Genomic DNA, 18,654 nt, shown 5'->3' with positions numbered 1-18,654 from the left:
CAGATATTAAAAGTGCACAATTAACTAACGGCTAACAAAGCCATTGCGGCTAACCACCGCAGCTAACGTGACAGCCTGGTGTGCACCCTACAAACTGAACCAAAAACGAGGCAAAACTTGAGATAGGTCGGGCTCTGCCACACTATTTCACATACAAGTGTAGCCAAAGGCTTACCTGTTTGACGTGAGTCAAAGGTGCATCTTGTTGGACAGGTAATGTTAAGAGTAGGTTCCCACAGTTGGGGCAGGAAAACTCCGCTCTCAATTAAAAGTGCGCAGTTTGAGGCCGACGTAGCTAATGTGGCTAACGGCTGAAGCTAACGTTACAGCCCGGTACCATAGCTGTCACAAAAAATAACGGTTATTTCCTCTGACAAAACACGCGACATGTCTGTGCGGGCTCCATGACGTCTTCTTCCTGCTTGCTTTTTAAATGGCGTGTGTCAACTGACGTTCAACGTGCTCCTTATAACACATCCATGGCTCCAGTCTTTCAGAGGTAACATGAGGGACATCTGACAGGTGAGCTCGGTTTGCTGCAGTACATCAACACGGTGGGCGGGGCATCGGCGGTTTAAATATACCGCCCTATCAGTAAAGGCCAATAAGGTATGGATGTATCATATTAAAATCTGCAATCTTCACAGATTAACACCAGGTTGTATGTTCTGTAAATTAAATCGCAAGAAGCAAAAAGCTATTGTTAGGGTACACACGAACTACATCGCTACTACAAACTACAAACACTGTAAAAACACCTAAAACGCGATCGAAAAATGTTATAAACAGATAAATCGACAAGTTTGAGTGCGACTGTAAAGCTGTAAAGGCGGACAAGTGGGTTTAATTAGTTTCTGTGTCCGGTGATGATGTCTAGTCTCCAACAAATCATGTAGTCCCATTTAGCCACTTGTTAGACTGCCTTTTTAAAGATGATTAAAACTTTAAAAAGTTCAAAAATATCCTTTATCATTTTGAGACCTGAGCAACTTGGGTTGATGTCTTGCAAAAACGTGGGGAGAAGACAATGAGCAACTAAACAAGACAGAGCCTAAAAATTTGCAAGAAATTAATTTAAAAAAAAAACTATAAGGAAATTACTTTAAAATAAGTGCCAACAAGAGTTAAAAATATAAATCCATATATATATATATAACTTTGAATATGTATATTCTGTTGTTTTTGTGCATCCCAGCACATGAGGATTGTTTTCACAATGTTATCATATAAGCACGCTTTTTTTCTTTTCTTTTTTTAATCTAACCCAAAGGAAAGATTTTTCCGTTTTTAGTAGATCAGTTCTCCTCTAAACGTTGCCTAACTGTGTTGTGGATGAGCGTTGTATGATATAAATAAAAAATATCCAGACTTCATAACCATGGTGTTGATGTGTTCCACATTTTCCACACAGATGGGTTTTACAGCCACCTGAACATCCGACTCCTGAGTCCAAACATCTGCTGCGGGTTCAATCTCACAGGTCAGCGCATGTTTTCAAGTATTTACATTGTAACCTAAACACCTGTAAACACATTCCCAGAATGCCTTTAACACATCCATGAATACCTACTTTCCTTTTGACAGGACTGGAGTTAGTTTCCAACACTTTGTTACTGTATTAAAGCCATTGTAAGCTATTAAAATTTACATTTCCAATATTGTCACAAAAAGACAAAGTTGCCGCAGGTAAAATGCAAACCTTCATCCTGACACCTTTAATTATGATGGCACGCTCTTATGGGTCAAAGATTTTCATTTTAATGAACACATAGTATGCTCAATAAGCAGAGCTGAATATGAAATACAAAAAAGCTTTCACTGCTTTCAGTATCACCAAATGCCCAGATGCAAGACCTGCTATTTGAATTTTCTTTTTTATGTGATTGGAGAGAGTTTTTCAAATGCACTCAAGTGGATTTTTCCCAAAACATTTTTCACACCAAAAAGCCACTAATCCTTCTTTTCATACGCTTGAAAACTTACTTTTAAATAGAAAAAGCTGGCTGATTCAGACCTCATAGTAAACCTTGGCCTGACTTTGAGAAGAGAGGGGAAGCGTAAGTAGCTGCACAAAAAAATGAGAGGAGATGAAAAACACTTTTTAAAAAAAAAAAAGAGGAGCAGACACACTCACATTCACATACAAACACATCCAGCTCGGAGATAGGGGTAACGGCTGGTTGCAGTGTAGTAAAATATTGCAGCTGTGTCAGAAGTTTTTCCACTAATCTCCTGAGTTGGGTTTCTTTGAGTGGGAAACTAAATATCTGTGTCTGAGACCTGTCACACAGCGCCGCATCACAGGATGATCAAAACCCCCTTCGGCAAGCTCTCACATTGTCTGAGAGAAGGGGCTCTTTTGAGAAACGAGGGATGGGAGAGAAGGGGCTGGCTGGTGGCGGCTGTGGAGGGAGGGCTCGTAGGAAGAGGAGTAAAGAGAGTTGGAAGCAGGGTTAATCCCACACTGTCATTATCCTCACTTCTTAGCCACAGTCTGTGAGCTTCCCCGTAATGAAGGCCATTTCCAAGGATTTGCACCTGCACAGACGCCAAATTCTGCAGTAATTACCGATACAGAGAGATTCCTCTTACCTTTAGCCTCTGCTGCGAGGTTATAAATAGTAATCCCTCATCGTTCTGCAGAACTGTAAACCTGCAGAAAAAGCAGCATCTTCAGCACTTCGGCTCCTGACTGATAATGATGTTTACTGTTACAGAACAAGCGCTTCCTCTCCGCCTTTGTGCATAAATGTCGACAAAGAGGCTTATTTGTTTCAACTCATTTCATGATCTATTTGTTAAATTGGTAATGACTGGCCTGAGGAGATGAAATAATAACGCAGATGCCATGTTATCAAATAAAGAAAATAAAGTAAACTTGAGTAAAGACACTCAGGGAAAACTGCTCTCTGTGATGTGTGAAAGCTTTTACGCCGTCAAGGTATTTAATTTAAAAACTAAACGCAGAGACAGATGAAGTTATTCACAATGCTTCTCAACCATATCAGATCTATACTTTATTAGACAATATTTATGTTAACCCTTTGAAACCCGAGGAAACTGGCTGTTGCTATCAAAAACATAGAAAGAAAGTGTTGAGAAACTTTACAAGAAATTACCCAAGACAATTACCTGAAATTTGCCCCCAAAACAGAGAAGAAAAGATCAAATGCAGGGAGTGACCTAAAAAAAAGCTAAAATAAAATAATAGATATAAATAACATTAATAAATATATCTAGCCTTATTTTAAATAAATAATTATAATATTTAGAAATTTATTTAATTTTTAGCAAATATTTTTTTCCTGGTTATTTGAACATTTTCTTATGATTCTCTCTTTTTTAGCTCATGTCAGCTCATTTTCCTATCACCTTTTACATTTTTTGCAATTTGGAGGACAAGTTGCTGATTACTTTTTTATAGGAATTGTTTTGTTTTTTTAAGAAATCAAACCAATTTACTAACATGACAAGAAAAAAACCTGATGCCAATTCAGGTTGAAAGGTATGGTTATGTTATCTGCATGCACTGCTGCTAAAAAAGAGGTTGGTGGTCACCCCCCCCCCCCCCCCCCCCCCCCCCCCCCCCCCCCCCCCCCCCCCCCCCCCCCCCCCCCCTTTCCCCCCCCCCCCCCCCCCCCCCCCTTTTTGTTGGTCCCCCCCCCCCCCCCCCCCCCCCCCCCCCCCCCCCCCCCCCCCCCCCCCCTGGTGGCAACCACCACACACTCTCTCCATTCAACAGAGGATTTATTCTTTAATTGAGATTTTATCTGTGGAGCTCTCTGTCGCTAGGATGAATGGTGCGGGACATGTTATACTTGAGAAAAGGAAGGAGGAGCTCAACTTAGCTAGAAATATGATATGAATTTGTATTCATACTTTTTCTTTAAATCTACTTTTTTTTTTATAGTGCACATGCTAGAAACTTTGTATATGTGTAATTGAAGTTGGAGGAAGAGCCATGGGGAAGGGCCTTTCTGTATCTGTTGTTGTCTCTGTCATAGTAGTAGGGCTGTATAATATGACATAAACCTTTATTTGATGAGGTAAGTCCCATTGAGTTTGAGATCTTATTTTCAAGGGAGACCTAAACAAACAATTAAAATACACAATATCAGTAAATAAAATAATATTAGGTGTTTTTTATGTCATAAATTACAGTTAAGCAAAATAATACAACAATGAGTCAATTAAAACAAGTTAAAAACAATCACAGTTAAAATCAGTCTGAATTTTAACCAGGTTTTTTACCTGACTAATTGGAATCAGAGTATCAAGCTTCAGCTTACATTTCAATTCATTCATGTGTATGTTGCAGAGTATCTAAAAGCACTCTTTCCTAAATCAGTGTCAGTTCTGTGAACCTGCAGCAATAATAAGTCCATGGTACATTAAAGTTATTTATTTGTTAAGGGAATGTCAAAAATGTATTTCGTTTGTTATTGATATTATGTCATTTTGACAGCAATTATTGTTTGATTTTTACCTGCAAGTTTTCTTGAAAATAAATAAAAACAATCAGTCACAAAAAACTCTTTAGTAACACTTCTGTTTTCATAAAAAAAAGTGTAAAAGGGAATCACCGAATGTTCCCTGCAGCATGTGTCCATATGAAGCCAAGATGAGTCATTACAAAAGACTCCTGTTTCCCATCTACCACCACTGTTGCTTTCCCATGACTTCACGTCACTGTGCACGCCCGGACATGATGATCGAGACCAAACCCACCCCCACCCCCCCGCCTCATCTTACATAAACTGGGCTTTTACGTATTGTGGTGAACAGACTAATGCATCATGAAAACAGTGAAATGAAGTCAAACGTCATCCAGACCAGTGAGAGTGAGTTAAACTATCTTGCTTCCATCAGTTGGGACATAATTTCACAAACATGGAAATATATTTATCACAGTTAGTGTGTGAAAGTGGTTTGGCAGCTTTCTACAAACAGATCATGTGATCTTAATTACTTTATACGGTTAACCCGCTGATTAAATTCGACTGTAACTCTTATTACTGTCAGCTCCTCCCCAGCAAACACTCCGACTGGTTTTTCAGTTCAAAGATTGGTCCGTGTAGCCACAGTGACCACTGTCAGGCCTCCAGGCAACATTTTCTCAGAAGGATTATGAACTTCAAAAGCGCATTTTAGCAGAAGTTTAATGACATTCATACTGAGCACATCTGCAATTGTTTATCACCAAAGTTTTATGAAAATATGAGCATGTTAAGAAGATGCCGTGATCCTCGACGCGACCTTCTACTGCCATTATTATGAGTCATGCCTCCACTTGTAATATACGCATGGGACTCTCATCAACACCTACGATATTTGCACATAACATCACATGCATTTAGTAATTTTACATCTATCACTATTGTTAAATGATATGCTGTTGTTACCATTATTGCTGTGCATCTCTCCCTCTCTCTCCCTGTCTCTCTTTCTCTCTCTCTTTCCTTTTCCCTTTTGTCATTAATGTAATTAAATTTTTATTTACGACATCTATTGCACGCCTGTCCATCCTGGAAGAGGGATCAGTCACTCTTCCTGAGGTTTTGACCATTTTTTCCCCTGTTTTTTTGGGGGGGGGCTTTTTTTCCGTGGTCGATTTGAGGGTCTAAGGACAGACAGACATATGCTGTAAAGCCTTCGGAGGCAAACTGTGATTTCTGATAATGGGCTTTATAAATAAAATTGAAAACTGAATTGAGTTAACACGAAAATGGTTACAGGTCGAACCTCTAACAGCGACTGACTGGATATTGGTTGTTACTACTATTCAAGGGATGGAAAGAATAACTTTTCTATTAAACTCACGGACTGCTACATTCATGTGGTGCTGAGAAAGACGGATTGTGTATGTGACCTCACAAGATGATCTCTTCAAATTTAACATATGAACTGACTTGTATATTCATCACTGCAATTTCTTGTAGAAGCACAAGGTGACCAACTGGTTTGTTTGTTGTACAGTCTTAAACTGTATTTTAATGTCCTTTTGAAAAAATTAAGTCTAAAAAAAAAATATGTGCATGTTGAATACCATCCAAAAATGGTTGTATTGAACTCGCAAATTGGTTGCAACATAATTTGGAGGATACAGAGTTACTGCAGGTGGTACGGTTAGCACAGTTGTCCTTGACCAAGAAATAAAGTCCAAAGCATCTGCAAGGTCTTTGCCATGTTTCCTACAAGGTTTGATAAATAAAGAATAAAAACACAGTTAAAAAAAACATGTCCATATCAAACTACAAGGGCAGTCTGAGAGCTCTTGCAAGGCCAAATGCCTTGTCTCACAATGTTAACAAAAGTTTTCAGAAAGAAAAGTTTGTGTATTCGTCCCTGCTTCAAAATTTAATGTGTTCTTCCTTGGCCCATGCAACACCTTTCCTCAAAGTTTCATGACAATTGGGTCAGTAGTTTTTCCATAATCCTGCTGAAAAACGAACAAATAAAGAAAATATAATATAATATGATATAACCTACGTTGCTAAGATCAAAATCTGTTATTTCCACTACATTTAAGTCAGGTAACAGCCATACAAATGTATGGACGAAAACAATCAAAATCCTGAATTTCATTATTAACTTCCAAATCTGATATCCTTGCTACATGTGTATCACTCTGAATCATAAAGCCCACAGAATGGTTCCTACATTGGCTTATTCTTTGTAAAGTTAAGGACGTTGTCTGATTTTATGTTCTTGCTACACAACAACCAACTTGAATACATTTACAGTCATTTCAGAGTTGACAATTAATACAAATATTACCAACTTTTGACAAACCAGGCCCAACTCAAGGTCCACTTACTGACTTTTTCAGTTGCTTTCAGTCAAATCTATGATCTGTTGACATGCAAGCTCAGTAGCTGCTTTGATTTCAGCTGAAGAGTTTTTTCGGACTTTTTTCCCATGTTGCCTTAAATATAAAAGTTTAACTAAAGGTCACATGCTATCTTTGTTCTGGTGCTTTCAATACATGATCTTCGTCAGCTGATGGACTTTTGCTATCATGGTGAAAAAAGCTTGGTGTTATTAAACTAAAAGTAATGCAAGAACAACTTTGTTTGTTCTTGCATGCCTCCACAGCTAACAGAGTCCAAAAACTGAGAAAATTCTTCATAAATTGAAGTCATAGGGGGTATTTTTAAGAACACTAAAACTTTATAAAAATATCTGTTTACAAACTCTTTCGCAACTCGTGCAGTATAATCCAAGTCTCATCTATCCAGTCATATGCGCAGTACTTCCCAAACACACGCATTTTTGTTAACTTACAAAAAGTCTGCATACAAGGTGCTGATCACAGGTCCCCTTTGACTGCAATTCATCAAAAATGTTCTATGTTTTAGGATTCGCCGTCCACTGTGGAGGCATGTGAGAAAAAACAAGTTTTCTTCACAAATTCAAGGTAACACGAGGTGAGTAATTGATCTACAAATGATCATTTTGTGTATGAGGTATTTTCTTTAAAGTGTAAATAAACCTAAAACTTGATTTTATCTTTTCTTTTTGCAATATTTGTGAGTCAAAGGGGAATAACATTTTAGTTTTGCAGATTTTTTCTTTTCACTGCTTCGTTTGACATTTCACAGTGTTTAGCTGCCATATTATGGTTTGCTGTGTGGGCACTGAAATTTGCTTCACCTGCCAACTTTTGCTGTAAAACAAAAGAAAACACTCTCTTTGCAGCCATGTTTCTGTCACAATTGTAAACAAGTAAAAACCGATCTGTCTGAGAAACTTTACACAACAAAGAGAATCATTTAATTAGCAGATGTTTTTCTGTATTCCTGTTTGGAGCTTTTCTCTGTTATGACCGCTGTGACACTGACAGTGAGAAACATGTCATCAGCTTCATTCTGTGTTATTACTATTATTTGTCATTTGCCATCATCTTGTGTTACCGCCATAAATAATTGCAGTAATGATCATACAGTGAATCCAATCAAAAAAAAAGTACTGTGTTTGATTAAACTGCTGAAGCAAAAAACGAGCGTGATGACCTGCAGCGTGACACTGGTAGGCGATGAGCCACAATGCTTATAATTAAACTGCGGAAATCTGTGATAGAAAATAATAGCCATTGAGTAGAGAAATAACCGTTGTTCCTCCTCAGGTGTTTACAATGACAAGGACACACAATATATTGAATATATTTTCACTTCATGAATAAAATTTAAGAAAATAACCATATGAGCATTACATGAAATTCAAATTTCTGACTCAAGAATATTAATTTGGAGAATAAAAGCCAAACTGCATTTGTAGCCTGAGGGTGAAGCTATGCATTGTATGGAAAACTAATAATAAGAAAATAGATGAAAAACAATAATGTGAAGTGGAAAAACAGCCTTATGTTACAGCAGTTACACACCCTGCAGTGATGCCCGCATGTCCATGAAAAAGATAATCAGTGATACCCTCCTAAATTGAAAAATTTGATGTACAAGTCTTCTGTGCATGGCTCTGTCTTTGTATCGGGATGTGGTAGACGACCATACATTTAGCCTAAATTTGACTTCAGTTCTGTTTTAATTGGAGAAAGTTAGAGTATGCATAAGATCAAAGTGATAGTTCTGATATTGTGAAGTGGGACCAGATGAGGTAATTAGCCATAGTCAGTGTATTACATACAGTAATGACAGCCATCATGTTCCCAGTTTGGAGAGGTGGCAGGAGTGCCACAACAGAAGCTAAGCAATGTACGGCTATGGATGGGGGCTGCAGCAAAATTAATTTTAGCCACGCAAAAAAATCATCCATTTTCGTGTACTTTATACTGAGAGTATTTTCAGCCTGTTTCAAAAGCAAAGCTGTTTATGGCCTCAGTTCCCTATCTATGCTCTTGTTTTATCCACCAGACTCCATCTGTCCATTGTCGACCACTTCTCTGAGGCAGCAGGCTGAGCAAAGCACTTCAGGGGTCCCTCTCTCCAGAAATGCTGTCCAGCTCCTCCTGGGGGACCCCAAAGCATTCCCCAGCCAGATGAGATAAATAATCCCTCCACTGTGTTCTGTGTCCGCCACGGGGCAAGACCCTATTGACAAAAGTTGTCATTTTAACTCACTGAACACAGGAGCTGCTGGTCTACCGCTTTTTCAATCAGTTCGCAAGTTTGCACCAATGTGTGACTTTGGTGAATGCAAACTAACCCTTTTAAATGTCAAAGTCACAGTAAAAAAAAAAAAAAAGTATTGGGGCACAACGCATGTGCAATAAAGTCTGGCCTGCACTTGTCGCAAGGCTCAGTAGCTGGCATTTAAACATGGGGGTCATTGATTCGTTTCACTGTAGCTTCCAAAGTCAGCGTCCACAGTCGGCCTTAGGTCAGAACATATTTTATGCGAAAAATTATATGGGTAAAAATTTACATTGTGCATGTAACTGGCTCCCATGGGGTCAGAGAGCATGTCCGACCCTTCATTTAATAACCTTGCAGTAGACCGGCAGCTCCTGTTTTCAATGAAGTTAGATCACTGTTTTTCTCAATGGAGTCTGGCTTTAAAGAGAGCGATGTAACGGTTTTAGTTCCCCATCCGAAATTGCTGTCTGACATGAAGGTAAAGCAGTGAAAATAATGTACATAGCATATAGTGTACACTTTAACTGATACTGCTTTTCTTAGGTGGGACTTTGATTCAGGTGGCTAAAAGACATTTTGCTGCTGACCCCGACTACATCAGTTCATTGCTTTGCTTCCATGTGGGACTCCAGCCTGCTTCTCCAAACTGGGGGCGTGCCGACCATAGACTGTATAATAAAGATGGATTACATGGCAGTTCCCCAAAAGTGAAGCCAAAACATTTTGAACGCCCCCTGGTGGCTGGCTGCAGTATAGGTCCTAAACACCGCCCCACCCATGTTATCAGACGGGATCAAAGTACACATCAAATTAATTTTCATTTTAGGCAGTTCTTAAAATTATGATTTATGTTCTAGTGTTCAATTTTCTGCTAAGTTTTACATACATTTTTCATTTGATGCTGTAAAAATGTGTCTGATGTCATGATTGACAGCCGTGTGTGCCAGTCGGTGTGCTTGTGATCAATGGCGCTACTCACATCTGGTCAGACGGGTGTATAGGCGGGAACTTGATACCACAGAGATGACCACTGCACAGATGCTAGCTACAGCAGCCAGATTTTTTGGCTTCATTTTTGTATACTGGGAGTAAGTGGAGACATGTTATCCATCTCTATATACAGTTTATGGTGCCGTCTGACATTTACTGTAGGTAACACACTGACTATGGATTAGTACCTCATAAAACCCCACTTAAAAAAACAGAACTATTCCTTTAATCTAATGGATAGTCTAAATTTCTTTCCCTTTAACAGCTGTTTAGAGTATCCCCTGCAAAACATATGAGAAGTAGCATTAGACATTTTATTTTGCGAGAAGATGAATCATTTATAAAAACACATATTTTCAGGTTTTGCAGCAGTTTCTCAAGACAGATTGGTATCAGAGCTATGACACACACAGAGCAGGCATGTCATTTATTTACCCATAACAATCTGTGTACCCATTTGGAATCTGTTAAGCCTGCCAGAGCCAGATAAAACCTGTTTTTAATGCTGTACACAGTTTGGCACCAGTGCTAAAGAAAACGTTTTTAAGCATGCTGATCATGTAGCAACACTGCAAGATTTGTCCGACTTACATCAGAAGTGAAAGCGACTTGTTTGGGTGAAACACTTAATTTGCCTCATTAAAGTGTTCGATAAGACTTTTTTTTTTTTTTTAAGCACTTTTAAGATGAAACACGCAGTAGATGTGACACCCATAAAAGACCAGAGAAACTATTGTTGTTATTTCATCGTGTTTGGAGTGGAGGGTGAGGGAAGTCGCTGAGGTGGCGATGAGGGTATTTACGGTCTGTGACTGTGTACTATTGTCATGTTAATGTGGTCGGACGCTTCTGATGATCCTCAAAGCGGGGTTATTGTACGAGGCTCCACGACTCCGCTGAATTCACACTTCTCCAGGAGACATGAGGGGCAGAATGTGAGGATTACTATACTGCATCTAAAAATCAATGTTGTGGGGGGGGGGGGGGGCTCTCAGCCGTATCAGCATTTATACTTGTGCTCTGAATAAGTTTAGCACATGCGTTTGCATTCTCTCTATAGGAAAGGATGTATTTAAGGAGCGGGGGTGACCTTTTGCTTTTGGCGCCACACCTCCTGCTTGCACATGTAGAGCGTTGCAAGTGCATGAAATGCTGCTGGACGGCATCAGGTGAAAACACGACCATACAGAACCGGTTGAGCCAGAGTGGGACAGCACCTGCCACATCCACACAATATGGGCACGGGCAGCGTCACTTGAGAACGCGGCCGGACAGAAACTGTCAAATGGGCATCAACGTGGCAGGATGGCGTCAGGTTGAAACACTGCCGGGAACAACGTAAAATAAGAAACGCAAGGGCACATACTGAAGCGGGAGGGGTGGTGGATGGGTCACACAAAACCTGGACTTTCATACAGGAGTCTGATATTCACTTCCATCTGAATGTGATGTTTTTTGTACACTTAACCATATGCCTCCTTCCCCTAATCCTAACTATGCATGCCAGCATGTGTGTTTGTTGACATTCAGGCATTGGCTGCCAAGTGCTGTGTTATCCCACCATGTGCATTTGTCACCATCACGGTAGGATACCTAAATTGTAGGCTGAATCCAAATGTCCACCTGCCGGACTTGCAGACTGAGCGGACTTTAGTCATACATACTGTGATGTGTTTTCTGTCATCACATTAACTCTGTGAGGGCAGAGTCTGCAGCTTCTGATTGTTGCTGATGGTCTGTTTCACTCGTTGCCGTGGAAACATTTGAGTGGCAACAACAGTCATGTCAACGATGATCGCTGCTGTCATATTCTGTCTGCTCATCTGTCCCGGCAGATAACAAGATGTTATCTGGAGGGACTATGTATCATTTTTTTAATGACTGAACAAAACAATATTTACCCTTTTCTATACAACATATAGGCTACACATATTTTTCATGATGTTGTTAATGATTATTTCTGGCCCAAATGATTCAGGTAACGTTAATACAGTAATTTATCACAAGTTCGTTTCGGTTTTCCAGTCGGCATTTGTAACAAAAATGAGAGCATCATGAATGAATTGTGGGTAATTAAACCTGAAAAGTCCAGTGGAGTCTGGGACTCTACAGTAAGTCCACTAGAGAACCCTTGTGGACTGGATGAATTGTGGATTTGGACAGCCCCCAGTACTGGCAGACTTCCCTGAGCGCGCCAGCAAAGTCACTGAGTCTGCAAATACGTGAATCCCAGAGATTTGAGTTCAGCCGTAATAAAGGGACGCGGAAGTCCGCTGACAAAGCGGCAACATGTGACGAGTTGGGATGAGAACATGTTGAAATGAACCTATGTTCTCAAGCAGATTTCTCCCTGATGTCTCATCCCAAGTGACACAAACAGTGACATGCCACTTACTCATCAGCTCTGAAGTTTCTCACAGTGACTGTTTGATCAAAATGTGACTCAGAGGAAATGGTGAAACAATGCACTGTGCTCAGCATCAGTCAGTTTGAATTGGAGTGATATTTGGGACCCACTGTTGCTGGAAGGATTCGAACATCTCTGATAAAAAATAAAGAAAAGTGAAAAAAAATGCAGCTCAACAGGTGGTGAGATTGTGCAACTTGGACTCTGCGACTACCCACAGATGCACTTGCTCTGTGGACAAAGGCAGAGAAGAATGCCAGGGATGAATAACTGGCCTGTCTCTTTCATTGATTTCCCCTGAAAGCAGCAAGTGAAGGGAGGACTCCTGGAGGCTCCGCTGAAAAGCCTTTTTCTATCCAAATCCTGGGAAGGCTCGGGCTCTCTATGGGCTACAAATTTCTGTATAGAGTGAGTCAGACTGCTTGATTTGAATATTTAGGGCTCCTTGGTAAATAATCTGTTGCCACAAAAGAATTCCCTGCAAGACTGGAGCAATTGTCTGCTAAATAAAACAAAATCACATCGTTTTTTGTTTTTTTTTATTCTCCAGATTTCTGTGTCTGTGAGGTGTCAAGTCTGGATCACCTGCTTCACTCCCTCCCTTCATACCAGCAGCGTTATCTCCTCAAATATTACAACAACGTGAGTCACGGTAGGGGGAGTGGCCCTGCAGGCGGAATGTAGGCGTAGGCTTCAACAGCTGACACTCAAAAACCGGGAGGACCGTGTGGCTGGAGAAGCACAACACAGAGGAGGCGCTCCGGTGAAGTTGTGTCCCCGCGTCCAGCGCGAGTTCCGTGCGCACGGAGGAGACCACAAAGGCGGCTCAGAGTGGATCATATACCGCTGTTTTTGTGTGTGGAAGTATCGGTGCTGTGCACAGAGAGCTCAAGGCTGCACGAAATGAAATCTTTGTCGAGACGATTGTAGTTAAAAAAGGTAAGAGATCGGAGGCTCTTGGTGTATTTCTTTGTCAATGCGAGAGAGAAACGCGGCGAAGTAGACTAACTAAAACTGTCATTGTTTTATTAAAAAAAAAATCCCGTTAAAACACGAAAGCAGATGGAAAACACTCAGTTATTGTGCGCACACATTTCTCATGTGTCCTTTTAAATTTGCAATATTGCAATATACCTCACCTGCTCTTTTTCCTGCCAGTAAATATATCCGAGCTCAGAATTAGTCTAACCATGTTTTTAATAAAGTCAATGTTTACAGTATTGCATCAGTTTTTAATTTTTTGTTGCTCCACATTTTAATTAAAAAAGGCAATCATTGTCAAGGTAATGTGTGTTTTTATACCACAAATGCACTGCATATACTGTATTCTTTAATTTAAATAAATTATACTTTAACATGTTTGTTTTAAGGACGTGAATTAATTTTGTCAGTGCACTCTTATCTAATTTTTCTTGTTTAAAATGAAGAATATTTATGGTTTGTTGGCGTCCATAAATTACTGGGTGGAGTTAAAAGTTTAATCACCTCCAAAGCCATAAATCCTATCATGCAAATGTTCTTCCTTGTTAAATGTGAGTCATAAAAGTACAAGGATTGGACATGTTTGTATTTGGGATGGATTGTGTACTCGCAGGTATTTTCCAGAGGTGTTTTCTGCCAGATGTTCACTAGGTATCTTCTAATCACAGCTGTTTTTCTGTCCTCGTAGTTTTCGCTGCTGGCAGAGAAGAGGCAGTTTTTTTGTCTTCTCAACTGGACCATTGTGCTCAGGCAGCTGCTCTTTCAATGTGGGATACAGTTTTGGTGCTTTCGCCAGGCTGAAATCCTCCAGGGTCAGGACCTCCCTCATGGCGGCCGTGCTCCTCGGGCTGCTGCTTTTTGCAATGCAGTCTCCCCCCATCCCCTCCAGGCCCGTGGCTGACGAGGGGCCGCCTCCACTTCCCACCTTTTCGCCGAACGATAACGGCACCACCAGCCATCCAAACGGGACCTTGCAACAGCTTCCTCAGATTATAATCATTGGTGTGAGGAAGGGGGGGACTCGAGCGCTGATTGAGATGCTCAGTCTGCACAGTTCAGTGGCGGCGGCGCAGAACGAGGTGCACTTCTTTGACTGGGAGAGTCACTTCCAGAAGGGCTTGCCTTGGTATCTCAGCCAGATGCCCTACGCCTTCCCCGACCAGCTGACGGTGGAGAAGACGCCAGCCTACTTCACCTCGAGCAAAGTCCCCAAACGCATCCATCAGATGAACCCCAAAATCAAGCTGCTGCTCATCCTCCGAGATCCCACGGAGCGGGTGCTGTCGGACTACACCCAGGTCTTTTACAACCGCCTCCAGAAGCACAAGCGCTACCAGCCCATCGAGTCCGTCCTAGTGAAGGACGGCGAGATCAACCTGGGATACAAGGCTCTCAATCGCAGCCTGTATTATGTTCACATGCAGAACTGGCTGCAGTACTTCCCACTGGAGAGCATTCACGTGGTGGACGGGGACGAGTTGATCAGGGACCCGTTCCCAGAGGTGAAAAAGGTGGAAAGATTCCTAAAGCTGGAACCGCAGATAAATGCTTCAAATTTTTACTTCAATAAAACAAAAGGATTCTACTGTTTGAGAGATCATGGGCGAGAACGCTGTTTACACGACTCAAAAGGCAGGGCTCACCCTCATGTAGCGCCCGCCATCCTGCAAAAACTCTACCAGTTCTTTCACGAACCCAACAAGAAGTTCTTTGAGCTGGTGGGCCGAACGTTCAACTGGAAATGAGCATCTCAGTGTGACGTGCTCGGGGATGAGCTGTCCTGTTCTCCTCACTAACAATGTAGATGAAGAGACAAAGCTAATGTAAATTTAAACTAAATCTATTTTTGTACTAGTGCATTTTGTTACAGGAGTATGATCGAGCAAAATATCAGGGCAGACTGCAGTTCATGACATGCTCTGTTGGTGCATGTCCTCTTTTCATTGTCCAACATTTAACTGTCTTTCTGTACTGTTAGAAACCCACTACTGCTCAGCTCGTCTGATTAAAGACTAATAACGCCATTCAGACTTTAGACTGTGCTGGTCAATGTGTCACATTAAGATAAGAAGTTTGATATCGTCATACATTCATGTTTCGTGTCATATAACGATACATAATTAACATCGAACTGCATTTAGAGCCCTGAAGGACCTTTACCTGCTGCTATGATTTCCTCAGTCACTTTCAGGCACGAGCTGTTTTTTTTCTTCTGTTACTCAAATGTTTCTTTATGTAAGAGTCAGATATATAAACTCTGCGCACATCAAATATTTGCCGATCATTATGATGTACTGTAAATAGTTTTTTTTTTTTCAAAAAGCAAAGAATTAATACCATAATAAAGATGTATTTTATTTTTAGCATGTCTGATGTTTTCTTCTTCTTCTTCTTCTCCTCCATTTATCTATTTTTGTTCATCCATTATGTATCCGTCTGCTGGTTGCAGTTTGTCTTCAGATCTCAAAGAGGATGACTCAAGTCTCGATTTCCACCCGGTTAGCAGGCACAAGCGTGTGTCTGTGTATCAGCTGCACCTATCTCTGTGGATTACTGGATCGTACTGTCTCTCTGAATTGCATTTATTGACAGGATGTTTCAAACGTGTCTCAGATGCACGTAAATCAATGCTGTAACTGTCTTGAACTTCCTGTTTGGTCACCCTCTGTGAGCATGTGTAGACCACTATGTTATAGTTGTGCTGTTGTGATGCTGGTTAAATTCTCACCCTTAAGACCATAAATACTTGCTTTTATTGTCTTATTTTACATGTTTAGAGTGACTTGGTGGGCAAATAGGTAAACTCAGGCACAATCCCAACCATGAAAAATCAAAAGATGAAGCTGTTTATGCCCAAGGGTGCAATCTTCTTACTCTTTTTTTTTTTAGAGAGAGAGGCAAGGGATTATTTATTCAAATCTTATTGCTACTTTGAAAACATCAGCAGCACCGTCTCAAAGACATTAAGCTCCAAAAAACCTACAGTAGCTGTTTCATATTTGAATGTGGCCTAGATTTTCTCAGGGGCTTACTGGGACTCTGCAGACAGGATGTTAACCTTGTTGCCCCCTAAACGCAAACCAAAGCAATATTTCTTCCTCTCTAGCTGTGTTATTCTTTTTGCCCCTCAGAGAGCAGGAATGCTTCTCCTTGATCTGCCTGCAGTTAACATGCGTTTTTATAAAGATAGTGTAGAGTAAGACTATCAACGGCCATCAGCAGAACAGGTTTGACTGCAGGCGTAAAGAGAGAAAGGACGAGTTAGAGTAAAGTGTGCGTGGAGGCTGCTGTGAGGTTATCAGACAGCTGCTTACATCATTTGGCATGTGCGGCAATAACACACAAGTGCCATGTTCTGCTTTCAGTGTTGCTCTGAAGGTGTCAGGTCTCCAGATGGTCCTTTTAGAGCAGTCACATCTGGAGGAACTAGCAGGAATGAAGTTTTCACTCCTTCAAGTAGAGAGTACAGCAGGCAGCGATGATGTTTTTCGGGGTCAAACAAGGACTGATGCAATTTCCAGATAAACCTGTTTTCACCTTGACACCACCGACTGCAGAATCACTTATTTAAGAACAAGAGGGGAAAAACAACCACAAGCACCAGTGCTGGAAAGTAACAGCATGTTTTCTTGAGTTGAGTTTTGAGGTATTTTTACTTCACTTGCATATTTCAATTTTCTGCTTCTATGTAACCTACAAGAATCCCTATAGTCAGGGCCACTAGTTATTAAATCTCTATTGTCTGTGTGTAAAAGAGACATTTCTTCTCAAAATTTTTGAGATGGTTTGATTTGAATAACTGTTAAGAGACCTGAAAAGGCTAAAATTGTCCAGTATGTGACAAAAAAGAGCGAAGAATAGAGAGAAGTCCAAAAACATGGGAAGAATAGGCCAACAAGCAGCTTAACAACAAAAGGCCCAAAAAGTAGCATAACCCAGTGAAAAGTTGCAAAAAATGACCTAAAAAAATAAGCCAAAAAAGAAGAAAAAAAGTTTTTGATCATATCTAATCATCTCCCCCCAGCAAATTTTCAAATAATTTCCTTGTCACCTTTTACAATGTTTTTTTTCCATTTGCAGGACATTTCTTGTCAAATTGCTCAGTATGATTTTTCCTGTGTTTGTAAAAGAAATTCCACCAATCTTCTCAGGTTTCAGAGGTTTAAATATTAAAGGCGTCTGAATGCAGCACAGAAAAGTGATGTTGATCCAGGTGTTAAAAAGGTTAATACTTTAAAAGGCTAATCAGACCCCAAAACACTGTAAAGGTCTGAAATACTCTAGAAAGTTACTACTGTCAGATATTTTATCTTTTCTTGCAATGATTTCGAGGTAACTAGTTAAATCTCAGGGTTTGCATTTCACTGCGCTGACAAACCGGCTGCAGTCAAATGTCACGGTGGTCATTTGCCTTTTTAACAAGAGCTTTTACTCTTGATACTTTTAAGTACATTTTTCTGATGATAGATAATTATTTTGATTTAAGTAGGATTTTGAATGCAGAGAGGTCATTTGTAATTAAGTATTTTTATATTAATGTATTGGTACTTTTTCTTAAAGGAATACTTCACTCACAAAATGACCTTTTGTATATCAATTACTCACCCCCTTTTACATTGAATTCCTGAAGTAAACGTTGTCCTTTTTCCATTGTGAACGAGGAATCTGAAATTTAAAAAAAAATCATGATGAATTGAAGTTAACAGAGTCCACATTTAACCACAGTAAAACTACATTAAAACTTCCTTTTACAAACTCCCACACAACTCGTGTAGTATAATCTCATTTCATATGCTATGTGCTTCCCAAACACATGCATTTTTGCTAAAATATTACAATTTCAAACGTCACTATAAGCAGTGTCATGCATGGCTGAGTAGCCTGCTTCGGCATATGCACGAGCATGAACTCTGCACAAGCGCCGCTCATATGCGCACTTCTGCTCAGGCATGTTACTAGTAGGTATAAGTATTTTATATCGTAACGTTTGGGAATTACTGAGCATACAAATGGATAATATAGATTAAGATTACACTGCAGGAGTTGTGCAGAAGTTTGTAAATTGAAGTTTTCATATAGTTTTGCTATATATACACAAATTCGAAGGAACACAAAGTGAATAATTGATATAGAAAATGGTCATTTTAGAGGTGAAGAATTATTTTAAGTTAAACCTTTGAAACC

At 40.2% G+C, this 18,654-nt stretch overlaps 1 protein-coding gene across 1 annotated transcript; it reads left to right on the top strand.

Annotated features, from left to right (window-relative positions):
• The first annotated feature begins 13,229 nt into the window (after positions 1-13,229).
• On the top strand, positions 13,230-15,833 carry hs3st1 (heparan sulfate (glucosamine) 3-O-sulfotransferase 1). Its single transcript, XM_042493184.1, has 2 exons — positions 13,230-13,428; positions 14,159-15,833. Exon 2 carries the CDS (start codon positions 14,298-14,300, stop codon positions 15,213-15,215), a length of 918 nt encoding a protein of 305 aa, XP_042349118.1. The 5' UTR covers positions 13,230-13,428; positions 14,159-14,297; the 3' UTR covers positions 15,216-15,833.
• Positions 15,834-18,654: the final 2,821 nt, after the last annotated feature.

Source organism: Plectropomus leopardus, chromosome 9, assembly GCF_008729295.1.
Source record: "Plectropomus leopardus isolate mb chromosome 9, YSFRI_Pleo_2.0, whole genome shotgun sequence".
NCBI lineage: Eukaryota > Metazoa > Chordata > Actinopteri > Perciformes > Serranidae > Plectropomus > Plectropomus leopardus.
The sequence above is the reverse complement of the archived record's forward strand: the minus strand, read 5'-3'. Positions and strand labels throughout refer to the sequence as shown.

Excerpts from the sequence above, each read along its gene's own strand:
- hs3st1 (XM_042493184.1), top strand. The coding sequence starts at position 14,298 with ATGGCGGCCGTGCTCCTCGGGCTGCTGCTTTTTGCAATGCAGTCTCCC.